The sequence below is a fragment of the Conger conger genome, chromosome 6 (assembly GCF_963514075.1).
Source record: "Conger conger chromosome 6, fConCon1.1, whole genome shotgun sequence".
In the NCBI taxonomy this organism is placed as follows: Eukaryota; Metazoa; Chordata; class Actinopteri; order Anguilliformes; family Congridae; genus Conger; species Conger conger.
Genome location: NC_083765.1, coordinates 490,001 through 506,369, shown reverse-complemented (window position 1 = coordinate 506,369; position 16,369 = coordinate 490,001). Strand labels below are relative to the sequence as shown.

General features: G+C 44.7%; 1 protein-coding gene across 1 annotated transcript in view; it reads left to right on the top strand.

The window, feature by feature from the left end:
* LOC133130669 (ankyrin-2-like) overlaps positions 1-16,369 on the top strand; it is a 106,684-nt gene that overhangs the window by 13,688 nt on the left and 76,627 nt on the right. The window contains exons 3-8 of the mRNA XM_061245412.1: positions 3,356-3,457; positions 6,023-6,121; positions 7,098-7,196; positions 7,726-7,824; positions 12,131-12,316; positions 13,354-13,377. Coding sequence (XP_061101396.1) covers positions 3,356-3,457; positions 6,023-6,121; positions 7,098-7,196; positions 7,726-7,824; positions 12,131-12,316; positions 13,354-13,377 — 609 coding nt within the window. The remainder of the gene's footprint in view (positions 1-3,355; positions 3,458-6,022; positions 6,122-7,097; positions 7,197-7,725; positions 7,825-12,130; positions 12,317-13,353; positions 13,378-16,369) is intronic.

Here is a 16,369-nt window from a genome sequence, read left to right as displayed (position 1 = left end):
GTATGCTGCTGAATCAGTGCTGTAGAGTATGCTGCTGAGTCAGTGCTGTTGTGTATGCTGCTGAGTCAGTGCGGTAGAGTATGGTGCTGAATCAGTGCTATTGTGTATGCTGCTGAATTTGTACTGTATGGTATGCTGCTGGGTCTGTGCTGTAGAGTTGAGTCCACATTTGCAGATCCATATACTGAGCTGTCTATTGAGAATTCAGTCAATATCAAGAGCTGTGGGCAAACCAGAGACCCAGAGAGCGCTGAACACACACAAATGCCCACACACACACACACACACACACACACACACACACACACACACACACACACATAAACACACTCACGCAATCACACTCACACAAACCCACACATGCACACAAACACAAATGCCCACTCACACTCACACACAAATACACACACACTCACACACGTACACAAACATACACAAACATGCTCTCTCACAAAGACACACACTCACAGATAAACACACACACACACACACTCACTCTCACACACAAACACACACACTCTCACAAACACACAATCACACTCACACAAACACAAACACACACAATCACACTCACACAAATGCACACTCACACACAAATACACACACCCTCACACACAAACACACAGACACACACTCTCACACACACTCCTACACTCACATAAACACAAACACTATTACACACACACACTCTGTCTCTCACACATACACTCACATAAACTCACACACACGTACACACACACTCACATACGCACACACAGAGGTGATGACAGAGTCTGACCTGTGATATGGCCTGTGTATGGTATTCCTCTGAGGCCTTGATGAGACACTGCCCTCTGCTGGACTGGGGGGGGGGGGGGGGGGGGTGGTTAGGGGCGGAGCCTTCTCTGCCTGCCTTTTGGCACAGTGCCTGATCCGCTCAGTGTTGCTATGGGCAACACAGCCGTGTGTGAGGCATGTTGGCTGGAAAAGGGTGTGAAAACAGTCGGGAGTGACCCTAGCCTGGACCGTTCCCTAGGCTACTGTTACCTGGGTGACTACGTTTCTACAAGGCAGGACTGTTATCATGGCAACTGCACTACAGGGCAGGACTGTTACCATAGCGACTGCACTACAGGGCAGGACTGTTTCCCTGGTGACTGTGCTACAGGGCGGAAGCTCACAGTGCAGGTAAGAGACTTCAGTTACTGAGCCAGGCTAGATGACAATGCATTTACACCACTGCAATAATACTCTTACTATTCTGGTGTAATACAATGATATTACTGCTTTGATGCTCTGACTGCACTGTAGGTATACTCTGACTACACTGTTGGTATATACAGGTATATATACAGGCATATGCAGACCATGGGGTCTCTGTATTGTACTGGTTTTGCATGTGATGGATGATCTGCACACAGTGTTCTGTCTATCCTGACTGAGAGGACATTAGAGTGCCCATGAGCTGTAATGGATAATAATGTACTTGAGGAAGGCTAAATGCTCCTTGCTATAGTTTGGCTGCCCATGATGTTAGCAGGGAGATGCTATTCCCTGAGATGAACATAACAAGCTCAGTAGTGCATAACGATGATCACAGATCACCAGTCACAATGAGAATTGATTTTTTGGATGACCTGAAGCCTGGCAGTAATGTGGTGGTCTATTTAAAAACCATGCAGCTGATGCAATGCAAGCGAGATAATCTTTGACACAAGGGTATCTCTCATTATTACATGCATACCAGAATTTCCTGATGATATTCAGCTGTCCTCCTCTACTGTAAGCAAATATTTTAACTCCAAAAAAGTTCAGTAAAAATGGTCCAATTCAATCACCTCAGATAGTTGATCAAATAATTATTGAAGAGCTCCATTTTCTAGTAATCTAACCAATCTTATCTGTGGCTTATTTTATTAATGTTCCAGTTTAAAATGAATCCCTTGTTCAAATGGCAGACACTGTATGTAATGGGTATGGGCAAAACCACCATGTTTGTCATTTGGTGATAACTTTTCTCCAAGATCCATTTTCAGTGAAATGGCTGCTCAGACAGCTGAGATGAGGAGCCTCTGATTCAGTCCTGGCCTCTGATTCAGTCCTGGCCTCTGATTCAGTCCTGGCCTCTGATTCAGTCCTGGCCTCTGATTCAGTCCTGGCCTGACCCTCACTTAAATGTGGCCTTAGTTACTATTGAGGCAGAAGTGTGTAAAAAATTAGGCTTTCTAAGGTACCTTCATTTGACGTATTTTGAATGCACCCTTAACCGGGCATGATATCCCATAATCCTTTGTGATGAACTTTATGCTTCTTACTTCCGTCAGATTACTGGGGGCTGAAAACAACGCCCACAAGTGCAAGTACACAGCAAGCTCCATATTTTGTTTTAGTTATATTTTTTCATCAAAATTGTAATTACTTAGCGCACTGAAATAAAGTATTTAATATGTCTAAGCTTCTGTGAGCTATCCAGCTAAATCACTTGTAATTACACAGTACATAATCACGTGACTCTGACGTCTTCCTGCCTTCCAAGTGCATCTGAATCGCGTGCTGGGAAGGCACCTCCAAATTCCCCTTTGAAGGACAGATTACTAATGCTGTTGGCGCTTTTGGTCGATAGACTGGATGTAGCCTACTGACCACAGCAAAGGGTCTGAATATTTATGGAAATAAGAGAAGCCTAAGCTTCTGTGCGGAGTTTGCGTGTTCTCCCCGTGTCTGCGTGGGTTTCCTCCGGGTACTCCGGTTTCCTCCCACAGTCCAAAAACGTGCCGGTTAGGCCGATTGGAGAGTCTAAATTGCCCGTAGGTATGAGTGTGTGAGTGAATGGTGTGTGTGCCCTGAGATAGACGACCTGTCCAGGGTGTATTCCTGCCTTTCGCCCAATGTATGCTGGGATAGGCTCCTGCCCCCCTGCGACCCTGTTCAGGATAAGCGGGTTCAGATAATGGATGGATGGATGGATGCATTGTTTGGTGTTTTTTGTTGGATGTTTAAAATTGTTCTGCAGAATTCTGCATGTAGGGCTTCAATTGGATGCTTCTCCTATCTAATGTAGTCCTGTTGACTGAGTGGACCCCATACTTCACTTCCAAATATTTTTGACCAGATTCTGATTGGAATGTCAATCTCGAAGAATTCTTTTCTGATTGCAGGCCTTTTCTGCAGGCCTTTTCTGCAAGCCTTTTCTTTCAGTGAATTCACTCTCTCTCTCTCTCTCTCTCTCTCTCTCTCTCTCTCTCTCTCTCTCTCTGTCTCTCAGTGCAGTGTTAATGTCTCTCGCTCTCTCTCTCTCTCTCTCTCTCTCTCTCTCAGTGCACTGTTAATGTCTCTCTCTCTCACAGTGTAGTGTTAATGTCTCTCTCTCTCTCAGTCGGACAGTAACACCAGCTTCCTGAGGGCGGCTCGGGCTGGGAACCTGGAGAAGGTGCTGGAATGTCTGAAAGGGGGCGTGGACATCAACACCTGTAACCAGGTAAGAGCCCAGCACATCTCTGAGTCCCTATCCAGACCTACCGGGGTGTGCATTCTCAACATGTCCTCAGTTTCTAATTCTGCTACCTAACTAGATTAAGAGGTTTAGGTAATTGTTTTATGTTACTCATGCATGCAGACACACACAAACACTTGATTGCTTTCACATCTCTCATTTTAAGATCATTGCTTAATACTATGTATTACAGTAAAGGGTTTCTGCAGAATGGACTGGCACTGCATGGTAAAATGATGCAAGAATTGGCTCCCTGCCAGAGATTACCTCACTCAGAGAGAGCTGCTTTACATTACATGGCATTTAGCAGACGCTCTTATCCAGAGCGACGTACAACGAAGTGCAGATCAAACACAAGTACAAGTGCGAAGAGGACCTAAGAGGACAGTACGGTTCCGAGTCCTAGTGTAAACATACAGATAATCAGAACCCTTGAAGAGTACAATCAACTTCCAAACTAGCATACCACAGTTGTCAGCTAGAATACCCTGAGTACAACAATACAACAGCCAATAAAAAACAACAATATCTATACAAGTAACAATATCTATACAATCTATACATAAGTGCCATTACAGTATAAGGCTAATCATGGTGGTGAGTTAGGGAGGCAAAGGTGTAGCCTGAAGAGATGAGTCTTCAGTCTGCGCTTGAAGGAGGTCAGAGAACTGCTGTTCTGACATCCACCGGGAGGTCATTCCACCACCGTGGGACCAGGACAGACAGCAGTCGTGAATTTGAAGTGCAGGTGTGGCGAGGGGGAGGCGCCAAACTGCACAAAGTGGCAGAACGGAGGAGTCTTGTTGGTGTATATGTCTTGATAAGGGATTGAATATATACAGGGGCTGAGCCCTTAACTGCCTGGTATGCGAGCACCAAAGTTTTAAATTTGATGCGAGCCATAACAGGCAGCCAATGGAGGTTGCAGGGGGCAGGGGGGTGACATGTGAATGTCTGGGAACATTGAATACCAGACGGGCTGCTGCATTCTGGATTAGTTGTAGGGGTCTGATGGCAGATGCTGGAAGGCCAGCCAGCAGAGAATTGCAATAGTCCAGGTGGGACAGGACCATTGCTTGAACAAGGAGCTGAGTGGAGTAGGTGGTGAGAAAGGGTCGGATTCTCCGGATGTTGTACAGGAAGAACCTGCATGCCTGGGTCACCGTAGCGATATTCTCGGAGAAGGACAGCCTGTTGTCCATCACCACTCCAAGGTTTCTTACACTCAACACTGTCTACTCACAAACTCAACACTGCTGACTCACACTCAACACTGTCTACTCACAAACTCAACACTGCTGACTCACACACAACACTGTTTACTAAAAAACCCAACACTGTTGACTCACACTCAACACTGTTTACTAAAAAACTCAACACTGCTGACTCACACTCAACACTGTCTACTCACAAACTCAACACTGCTGACTCACACTCAACACTGTCTACTCACAAACTCAACACTGCTGACTCACACTCAAGACTGTCTACTCACAAACTCAACACTGCTGACTCACTCAACACTGCTGACTCACACTCGACACTGTTTACTAAAAAACTCAACACTGCTGACTCACACTCAATACTGTTTACTAAAAAACTCAACACTGCTGACTCACACTCAACACTGTCTACTCACAAACTCAACACTGCTGACTCACACTCAACACTGTCTACTCACAAACTCAACACTGCTGACTCACACTCAACACTGTCTACTCACAAACTCAACACTGCTGACTCACACTCAACACTGTCTACTCACAAACTCAACACTGCTGACTCACACTCAACACTGTCTACTCACAAACTCAACACTGCTGACTCACACTCAACACTGTTTACTAAAAAACGCAACACTGCTGACTCACACTCAACACTGTCTACTCACAAACTCAACACTGCTGACTCACTCAACACTGCTGACTCACACTCGACACTGTTTACTAAAAAACTCAACACTGCTGACTCACACTCAATACTGTTTACTAAAAAACTCAACACTGCTGACTCACATTCAATACTGTTTACTAAAAAACTCAACACTTCTGACTCACACTCAACACTGTCTACTCACAAACTCAACACTGCTGACTCACACTCAACACTGTCTACTCACAAACTCAACGCTGCTGATTCACATTCAACACTGTTTACTAAAAAACTCAACACTGCTGACTCATACTTGACACTGTTTACTAAAAAACTCAACACTGCTGACTCACACTCAATACTGTTTACTAAAAAACTCAACACTGCTGACTCACATTCAACACTGTTTACTAAAAAACTCAACACTGCTGACTCACACTCAACACTGTCTACTCACAAACTCAACGCTGCTGATTCACATTCAACACTGTTTACTGAAAAACTCAACACTGCTGACTCACATTCAACACTGTCTACTCACAAACTCAACACTAATGACTCACACTGAGTTTCGCTGAGATAATGTATGGAAGGTGCAACAAAAATAAAGCTTGTTATATTATTTGTATCACTGAGTTCCTCACACGGAGTTCCTCTGCTGTGTGCTCTGCTCTGCAGAACGGGCTGAATGCTCTGCATCTCGCTGCGAAGGAGGGGCATGTGGAGCTGGTGGAGGAGTTGCTGGAGAGAGCCACGCCTGTCGACTCTGCCACCAAGGTGTGTGGGCAGGGCTTACCGTGCAGTGGCTGAGGCTCACACTAATATAGGCGCTGCTCACACAGAAGTCAGTGGGGCTCCTACTAAAGCGGGCATGACTTGCACAAGAATGGGTGGAGCTCACTCTAAAGTGGGTGGGGCTTACGCTGAAGTGGGGTGTGGAGAATTAGAGAATTCATTAATTCTGTGAAAAAACAGATATCGTTAATTGTCCTTTATTAAGGAAGAAGAGAAGCAAATGTTTCACACATTGTTATACAATATATTTCCTTCTGAATTGCTAAGTAAAATGGGCCATTCCAAACATTGTTCGGGGGAACAACATCATTTCATTAAAAAGTTGATTGGAGAGGGGAAACGTAATATGAAGTGCAGCATATTATCGGATGCTCTGCTAAAATGATCTCAAATGCTTTAAAATGGCAACCAAAACCAGAAAACGAGCAGCTACTGTTAAAACGAATCGAAGAATAGTCAGAATGGCAAAGATTCAGCCATTCATCAGCTCCAGAAAGATCAAAGATGATCTACAATTACCTGTGAGTGCTGTTACAGTCAGAAGACGTTGGATCGAAGCTAAGCTATCAACAAGAAGCCCCCGTAAAGCACCATTGTTAAAAAAAGGGCATGTGCAGAATCGGTTAATATTTGCCAAGGAACATTGATTGGCCCAAAGAGAAATGGCATAATATTCTGTGGACTGATGAGAGTAAAATTGTTCTTCGGGTCTAGTGGTCATCGACAGGACGGCTCCGGGTACTGAATTCAAGCCACAGTGGTCATGGTCCTGTTCTGTGTTTATGGTCCTGTTCTGTGTTTATGGTCCTGTTCTGGGTTTATGGTCCTGTTCTGTGTTTATGGTCCTGTTCTGTGTTTATGGTCCTGTTCTGGGTTTATGGTCCTGTTCTGTGGTCATGGTCCTGTTCTGGGTTTATGGTCCTGTTCTGTGGTTACGGTGCTGTTCTCTGACCCACAGAAGGGGAACACTGCACTCCATATCGCTGCTCTGGCGGGGCAAGAGGGCATCGCCAAACTGCTGGTGAAGCGCGGAGCCAACGTAAACGCTCAATCTCAGGTGAGCCAATGGGAGTGCTCAATCTCAGGTGAGCCAATGGGAGTGCTCAATCTCAGTTGAGCCAATGGGAGGAGTCAATCTCAGGTTAGCAAATGGGAGTGCTCAATCTCAGGTTAGCCAATGGGAGTGCTCAATCTCAGTTGAGCCAATGGGAACACTCAATCTCAGTTAAGCCAATGGGAACACCCTGTAAGGCGGCCTGTAGTGTAGTGGTTAAGGTACATGACTGAGGTTGGTGGTTTGATCTCCAGTGTAGCCACAATAAGATCCGCACAGCCGTTGGGCCCTTGAGCAAGGCCCTTAACCCTACATTGCTCCAGGGGAGGATTGTCTCCTGCTTATTCTAATCAACTGTACGTCGCTCTGGATAAGAGCATCTGCCAAATACCATTAATGTAATGTGATGTAATGTGAGGGACAGGGCCCTCTTATGGGTAATTCTCTGTGGTGTAATTATGTAATGGTGTATTTCTCTCAGGTGTAATGCTGTAATTCAGCTGTAATGGTGGAATTGGTGTTTCTCCTGCAGAATGGCTTCACTCCTCTTTACATGGCTGCACAGGAGAACCACCTGGATGTGGTGCACTACCTGCTGGAGAACGGAGGCAACCAGAGCACTGCTACAGAGGTGTGTGTGTGTGTGTGTGTGTGTGTGTTTCTGTGTGTGTGTGTGTGAGAGAGTGTCTAGAGCACTGCTACAGACGTGTGTGTGTGTGTGTGTTTCTGTGTGTGTTTGTACGTGTGTGTGTGTGTGTGTGCGCTGTGTGTGTGTGTGTGTGTGTGTGTGAGAGTGTCTAGAGCACTGCTACAGACGTGTGTGTGTATGTGTGTTTGTGTGTGTGTGTGTGTGCATGTGTGTGTGTGTGTGTGAGAGAGTGTCTAGAGCACTGCTACAGAGGTGTGTGTGTATGTGTGTGTGTGCGTGTGTGCGTGTGTGTGTGTGTATGTGTGCATGTGTGCATGTGTGCATGTGTGCATGTGTGTATGTGTGCATGTGTGTGCATGTGTGTGCATGTGTGTGCATGTGTGTGTGTGAGTGTGTGTGTGTGTTTCTCTGTGTGTGTGTGTGTGTGTGTATGTGTGCATGTGTGTGTGTGTGTGTGTTTCTGTGTGTGTGTGTGTGTGTGTGTGTGTATGTGTGTGTGTGTTTCTGTGTGTGTGTGTATGTGTGTATGTGTGCATGTGTGTGTGTGTGTCTGTCTGTGTGTGAGAGTGTCTAGAGCACTGCTACAGAGATGTGTGTGTATGTGTGTGTGTGTGTGTGTTTCTGTGTGTGTGTGTGTATGTGTGTGTGTGTGTGGCTGTGTGTTTGTGAGAGAGAGAGCACTGCTACAGAGAGTGTGTGTATGACTGTTTAACACTAAAGCAAAGCTATATGAAAGAGTTTGCAAAAAAAGAATACACAAATAAAAAAAATATATTTTTTAATATAAAAAGGAGAGTAATAAGAGCGTAATAAGGCTGAATAATGATTAATGCGTGAAAGGCAAATTGCAGAAGATGCTAAATGTAATCATAAGTGTGCCTTTCCATACTCTAGTAGGAATAGGAGGGTTGAATAGGAGGTTAACTGCATTAAGAATAACAAAGGAGCACTGCTTTATGAGGACATATTCAATACTCAGAATGTCTTAGCTGATATTTGCCCAAAAAGTGCAATTTTTTGCCTGGTGTTAATTGTATTTTATTTTTTCTTTATTTGTTATTGAAATTCTATCAAATATAAAGAGGGAAAGGTAGAGTAGTATACACAAAAAAATACACCATATCAATTAAAAAAATACTCCGCTCGCCAACCTCCCCCACCCCCCAAAATGGTTTTGTCTCAACCAATCAACGTTGCGTCTTGCCACATTCTGAACGTTGCGACATTCCGAATACAACAACTCACGAAAAGCAGCGCATGCCCCGCCCCAGTTCGGTTACGGTGAATGATATCACTCAGGTAGACAATGTTTTAATTATGAAACAACACGTACTCACTTTTTATGTTATATATCCGTTAAACACTATTAAGTAGGTCAGTATGACTTGCCGTGTCTGTCTGAGTGCCTCTGCCTGTACTGTGCCGATCCTGGTCATTATGTCAGCTAGGGGTGTGAACGGCTAAATGTTTAACTGGTTAACTAAAAATGATTTGTAAACCTTTACAAAACACTGCTAACAGATAAACTTTTTTTTTTTCTGAAGCAGAAATAGTAAGGTCAGTTTAAAATAAATGCACGTTCACCACCAGGCGTATTATTGCAGTTCTAAACTATTCTAAACTAGCAATCGACTATAAGCTTCAGCAGTTCGAGCAAACAATCTGGCTATTTCAGGGGGTTTAAAATGTAAACACCACAGGGAATTGAATGCTACAGCATTAGAATTATCAAAGAATCTCTGTAGCTGTTGGTTGACTTATGGCTTATTGTAATGTTATGTCGTTTCTTAAGGTTCACAGAAGATCCGTGTTTATTCGTTGACAGGCGAATTCAAACTACCAGCAAATTAATGTAGCTTTCCACTATGCTGTATCTACGTAAAAAAAAAACAAAGCAATACATCATTGGACAAATGTTGCACAAAATGTTACAATACGCTGTTTACATTCAATCCGCAATCTGCAGACATCTCCGAGGGTTAAGAATGCAAACACCAAAGGGAATTCAATGCTACAGTACTATAATTGTCAAATATGTAGCTGTTAGTTCACTTATGGTTTAGTCTATGGCGTTTCTTCATCCGTGTTTATTCGTTCACATGCAAATTCAAACTACCGGCAAACTGAACGCTTTCCACTATGTGGTATCATAAAAATAAATAAAGCAGTACATTATCATTAGGCTATTTATGCATAAAATTCAGCGAAAAATGGACACGTTAATCTCACCTCCACGATTGTCCTGCGCCATATAACATGCTATAAGGTGGGGGTAGAGTGGAGAGCCAGGAGCGACAAGAAGACCCCTACTGAGTGAACGCGCTAGGGTTCGCCCCTGAATGCTGGGGTTCGCCCCTGAATGCTGGGGTTGGTTTACAGGGATATTCAGGAACGGAATATCTACTCCCAGAAGAAAGGGAGGAACAAAAACTAACCCGAAGGCGATTCTTAACAAGGAAACAGAAAACAAGCCCAAAACAGCTGAAGAAAAATAAAACAACCCTCACAAAACAGGGCGAATAATCAAATCACTATTTGTGCTTAAAGGCGAGCACAGATACAGATAAACGGGGAGTTCAGAAATAAAAGTACAACCTAGCAAAAGAACGCAAGGCATGAAACAAAAAACCCATGAGGTGCAGCTCAGGCAAAACACAAACTAAAATACATATACCGGGGACAACGTCCCTCTACCACTGGCTCACACGAGCCCAAAACAAAAATGAAAACCCTTAGGGAAGGCGTCGGTGAACCCAACAACTAAACCGAGCGCCTTCCTTACCTTTTTTCTTTTAATTGTAAGGCTTAGACACACACACCTGCACAGTACCTGACTCGTATGAACACAGAGTCTACCTTGTGCATTTACCAGCTTTGTGCTAGGGTGAACGGTAACACAGAAGCACTGAAGACCAGTCAGAACTGGCCTTAAATACTCTGCTGGGAGGCAATTCCCCTGGTGCAAACGAGGAACAGGTGTTACCAATGATCCTAGGCCCTCTAGCGATCACCACGGGTATTACCTCTATATATCATATACAATGCAAGTTTACCTTTACATAAAAAAATATATCAAATTTTACAGAGACCTGTATTGGCATGAAAGTAAAATCATTTGACCAATCGCATATGGTAAAATAGACCCAGTGTTATCATATTATATCAGGCAAATATTGCGTGACCACAGAATTTTGAGCACATAATCCAGTGTGTAACAAAATGCTTTACTGCAGCATATTTACATATTTCATGCCAATCAAGTCTATCAGGTAGAAGCAATAGGGAAGAGGGATGAAAACATGAAGAATGATCATTTTAACCTATACAAAAATTACACACACTCGACCAGCGTGTCTGGATGTAAACTACAGGGATTTAACTACAGATTTCTGTAACTGTGAGGTTACACTGCAAAATGTCAATGTAAATATTTAATTTGGCAATTAGGCTTACTTACTATTATTGACCGCAAGTCTTGGAGTTTTCCCACTCGTCTCGCCTGTCATCCTGGGGCCCTCCAGGCCACCGCTTCTGGTTAACCTTAGCTGGTTAGCCGTCTGTGAAACCTGATATGGTCACACTCTAGAGATTAGTGTGTGCGAAAGTGCTTGGTGAGTATAAATGCCAACCATGTACCAAAGAAACCACTGAACTCCTGCATGTGTTCTGCCTGCACGGCGTGCCCCCCTTCGTACCACCGAACGAAGCCCTCAGTTCTCCAGTCAGTTTTGGAAGGTGTTCTTTATGCTCATTGGCGCCAAAGCCCAACTCTCTTCAGGCTTCCACTCCCAGACCAATGAGCAGACAGAGCGCTTGAACCAGGAATTGGAAAAGACCCTGTACTGCATGGCGGAAAAATCGCCTGGGTCGACTCTCTTAGGGTTAGTTATGGTGCTGGTTAGGAGTTTGGGTTATAGGTTAGGGGTCACGGTTAGTAATGATGCTGGTTAGGGGTTAGGGGTTATAGGTTATAGGTTAAGGGTTAGGAGTTTGGGTTATAGGTTAGGGGTTACGGTTAGTAATGATGCTGGTTAGGGGTTAGGGGTTATAGGTTAAGGGTTAGGGGTTAGGGGTTAGGAGTTTGGGTTATAGGTTAGGGGTTACGGTTAGTAATGATGCTGGTTAGGGGTTATAGGTTAAGTGTTAGGGGTTAGGGTTTTAGGTTAGGGATTACGGTTAGTAATGGTGCTGGTTAGGGGCTAAGGGTTAGGGGTTATAGGTTAAGGGTTAGGGGTTATGGTTAGGGGTTAGGGATTACGGTTAGTAATGGTGCTGGTTCTCTCTGCAGGATGGCTTCACGCCCCTGGCCATCGCGCTGCAGCAGGGGCATAACCAGGTGGTGTCCCTGCTGCTGGAGAAGGACACCAAGGGCAAAGTGCGTCTGCCAGCCCTGCACATCGCAGCCCGCAAGGACGACATCAGAGCTGCTGCCCTGCTGCTGCAAAATGACCACAACGCTGACGTCCAGTCCAAGGTCAATCCGTCTGTCCATCCGTTCGTCTGTCAGTTTGTCCGTCTTTCTGTCTGTTGGTCTGTCTGTCTGTCCGTCTTTCCGTCTGACAGAACTACAGCCAATGGCCTGTGTATGTGTGTGTCAGTCTGTGTGGGTTTAATAGTATGGTGCATTGGTAACAGTATGATGTGTAATGGTATGATGCAGGTATGATGCAGTAGTAACAGTATTATGTGTAATGGTATGATGCAGTCGTAACAGTATGATGTGTAATGGTATGATGCAGGTATGATGCAGTAGTAACAGTATTATGTGTAATGGTATGATGCAGTAGTAACAGTATGATGTGTAATGGTATGATGCAGGTATGATGCAGTAGTAACAGTATGATCTGTAATGGTATGATGCAGTAGTAACAGTATGATGTGTAATGGTATGATGCAGTAGTAACAGTATGATGTGTAATGGTATGATGCAGGTATGATGCAGTAGTAACAGTATTATGTGTAATGGTATGATGCAGGTATGATGCAGTAGTAACAGTATTATGTGTAATGGTATGATGCAGTAGTAACAGTATTATGTGTAATGGTATGATGCAGTAGTAACAGTATTATGTGTAATGGTATGATGCAGGTATGATACAGTAGTAACAGTATTATGTGTAATGGTATGATGCAGTAGTAACAGTATTATGTGTAATGGTATGATGCAGTAGTAACAGTATTATGTGTAATGGTATGATGCAGTAGTAACAGTATGATGTGTAATGGTATGATGCAGGTATGATGCAGTAGTAACAGTATTATGTGTAATGGTATGATGCAGTAGTAACAGTATTATGTGTAATGGTATGATGCAGGTATGATGCAGTAGTAACAGTATGATGTGTAATGGTATGATGCAGTAGTAACAGTATGATGTGTAATGGTATGATGCAGTAGTAACAGTATTATGTGTAATGGTATGATGCAGTAGTATTTGTATAATGTAGTAGTAGCAGTATGCTGTGCAGTAGAGTAACTGCATGTTCCCCTCCTTCCTGCTATTCTCTACAGATGATGGTCAACAGGACGACTGAGGTACAGCTCTCTGCTGCCCCCTGCTGGAATGCCTTCCTTCTGCATGCTCCCCCTGTTCACTGCTCCCTACATTATTATTATTTTCATATATTATATTTATTTCACTCATCTGTAGACCTCTCACGTCTGTTTCTTGTGTAGGTTTGTATTAATCTTCCTGTCTCTCTAACATTTAACATTTTGGTTTGCTGCTTCATGAGTTTTGGTTCATTTAGATATAATGCTTATAGCGATGTGGTTAAAGTACAGACTAATAGCTTTAATTTGAGTGTTTTTACATCCATATTGTGGACATCCATTTTACACCCCAACAATTTTAAGGGACTAAAAGTAATTTGACTAATGAATACAAACTGAAATATCATGTTCAATATTTTGTTGCAAATCCTTTGGAATCAATTAATGTGTTTCTGAATACATTAATCCTGCTGCTGCCCTAAGCAGTGACCCGCAGTTGATCATCTATCAACACAAGTGAGCTAGTTCCAGTGGCAGCCATACAAGCCCAAGCCATAACACCCCCTCCACCATGCTTCACATAGCACCCCCTCCACCATGTTTCACATAACCCCCCCTCCACCATGCTTCACATAGCACCCCCTCCACCATGTTTCACATAGCACCCCCTCCACCATGTTTCACATACCACCCCCTCCACCATGTTTCACATAACACCCCCTCCACCATGTTTCACATAACACCCCATCCACCATGTTTCACATAACACCCCCTCCACAATGCTTCACATAACACCCCCTTCACCATGTTTCACATAACACCCCCTTCACCATGTTTCACATAACACCTCCTCCACCATGTTTCACATAACACCCCCCCCACCATGTTTCACATAACACCCCCTCCACCATGTTTCACATAATACCCCCTCCACCATGTTTCACATAACACCCCCTCCACCATGCTTCACATAACACCCCCTCCACCATGTTTCACATAATACCCCCTCCACCATGTTTCACATAACACCCCCTCCACCATGCTTCACATAACACCTGCTCCACCGTGCTTCACATAACACCCCCTCCACCGTGCTTCACATAACACCCCCTCCACCGTGTTTCACATAACACCCCCTCCACCATGTTTCACATAACACCCCCTCCACCATGTTTCACATAACACCCCCTCCACCATGTTTCACATAACACCCCATCCACCATGCTTCACATAACACCCCCTCCACCATGCTTCACATAACACCCCCTCCACCGTGTTTCACATAACACCCCCTCCACCATGTTTCACATAACACCCCCTCCACCATGTTTCACATAACACCCCCTCCACCATGTTTCACATAACACCCCATCCACCATGCTTCACATAACACCCCCTCCACCATGCTTCACATAACACCCCCTTCACCATGTTTCACATAACACCCCCTCCACCATGTTTCACATAACACCCCCTCCACCATGTTTCACATAACACCCCATCCACCATGTTTCACAAAACACCCCCTCCACCATGTTTCACATAACACCCCATCCACCATGTTTCACATAACACCCCCTCCACCATGCTTCACATAACACCCCCTTCACCATGTTTCACATAACACCCCCTCCACCATGTTTCACATAACACCCCCTCCACCATGTTTCACATAACACCCCCTCCACCATGTTTCACATAACACCCCATCCACCATGCTTCACATAACACCCCCTCCACCATGCTTCACATAACACCCCCTTCACCATGTTTCACATAACACCCCCTCCACCATGTTTCACATAACACCCCCTCCACCATGTTTCACATAACACCCCATCCACCATGTTTCACAAAACACCCCCTCCACCATGTTTCACATAACACCCCCTCCACCATGTTTCACATAACACCCCCTCCACCATGCTTCACATAACACCCCCTTCACCATGTTTCACATAACACCCCCTCCACCATGTTTCACATAACACCCCATCCACCATGTTTCACATACCACCCCCTCCACCATGCTTCACATAACACCCCCTCCACCATGTTTCACATAACACCCCCTCCACCATGTTTCACATAACACCCCCTCCACCATGCTTCACATAACACCCCCTCCACCATGTTTCACATAACACCCCCTTCACCATGTTTCACATAACACCCCCTCCACCATGTTTCACATAACACCCCCTGCACCATGTTTCACATAACACCCCCTCCACCATGTTTCACATAACACCCCCTCCACCATGCTTCACATAACACCCCTTCCACCATGTTTCACATAACACCCCCTTCACCATGTTTCACATAACACCCCCTCCACCATGTTTCACATAACAACCCCTCCACCATGTTTCACATAACACCCCCTCCACCATGCTTCACATAACACCCCCTCCACCATGTTTCACATAACACCCCCTTCACCATGTTTCACATAACACCCCCTCCACCATGTTTCACATAACACCCCCTGCACCATGCTTCACATAACACCCCCTCCACCATGTTTCACATAACACCCCCTCCACCATGTTTCACATAACACCCCATCCACCATGCTTCACATAACACCCCCTCCACCATGTTTCACATAACACCCCCTCCACCATGCTTCACATAACACCCCCTCCACTATGCTTCACATAACAACCCCTCCACCATGTTTCACATAACACCCCCTTCACCATGTTTCACATAACACCCCCTCCACCATGTTTCACATAACACCCCCTCCACCATGCTTCACATAACACCCCCTCCACCATGTTTCACATAACACCCCCTCCACCATGTTTCACATAACACCCCCTCCACCATGTTTCACATAACACTCCATCCACCATGCTTCACATAACACCCCCTCCACCATGTTTCACATAACACCCCCTCCACCATGCTTCACATAACACCTGCTCCACCATGTTTCACATAACACCCCCTCCACCATGCTTCACATAACACCCCCTCCACCATGTTTCACATAACACCCCCTCCACCATGCTTCACATAACACCCC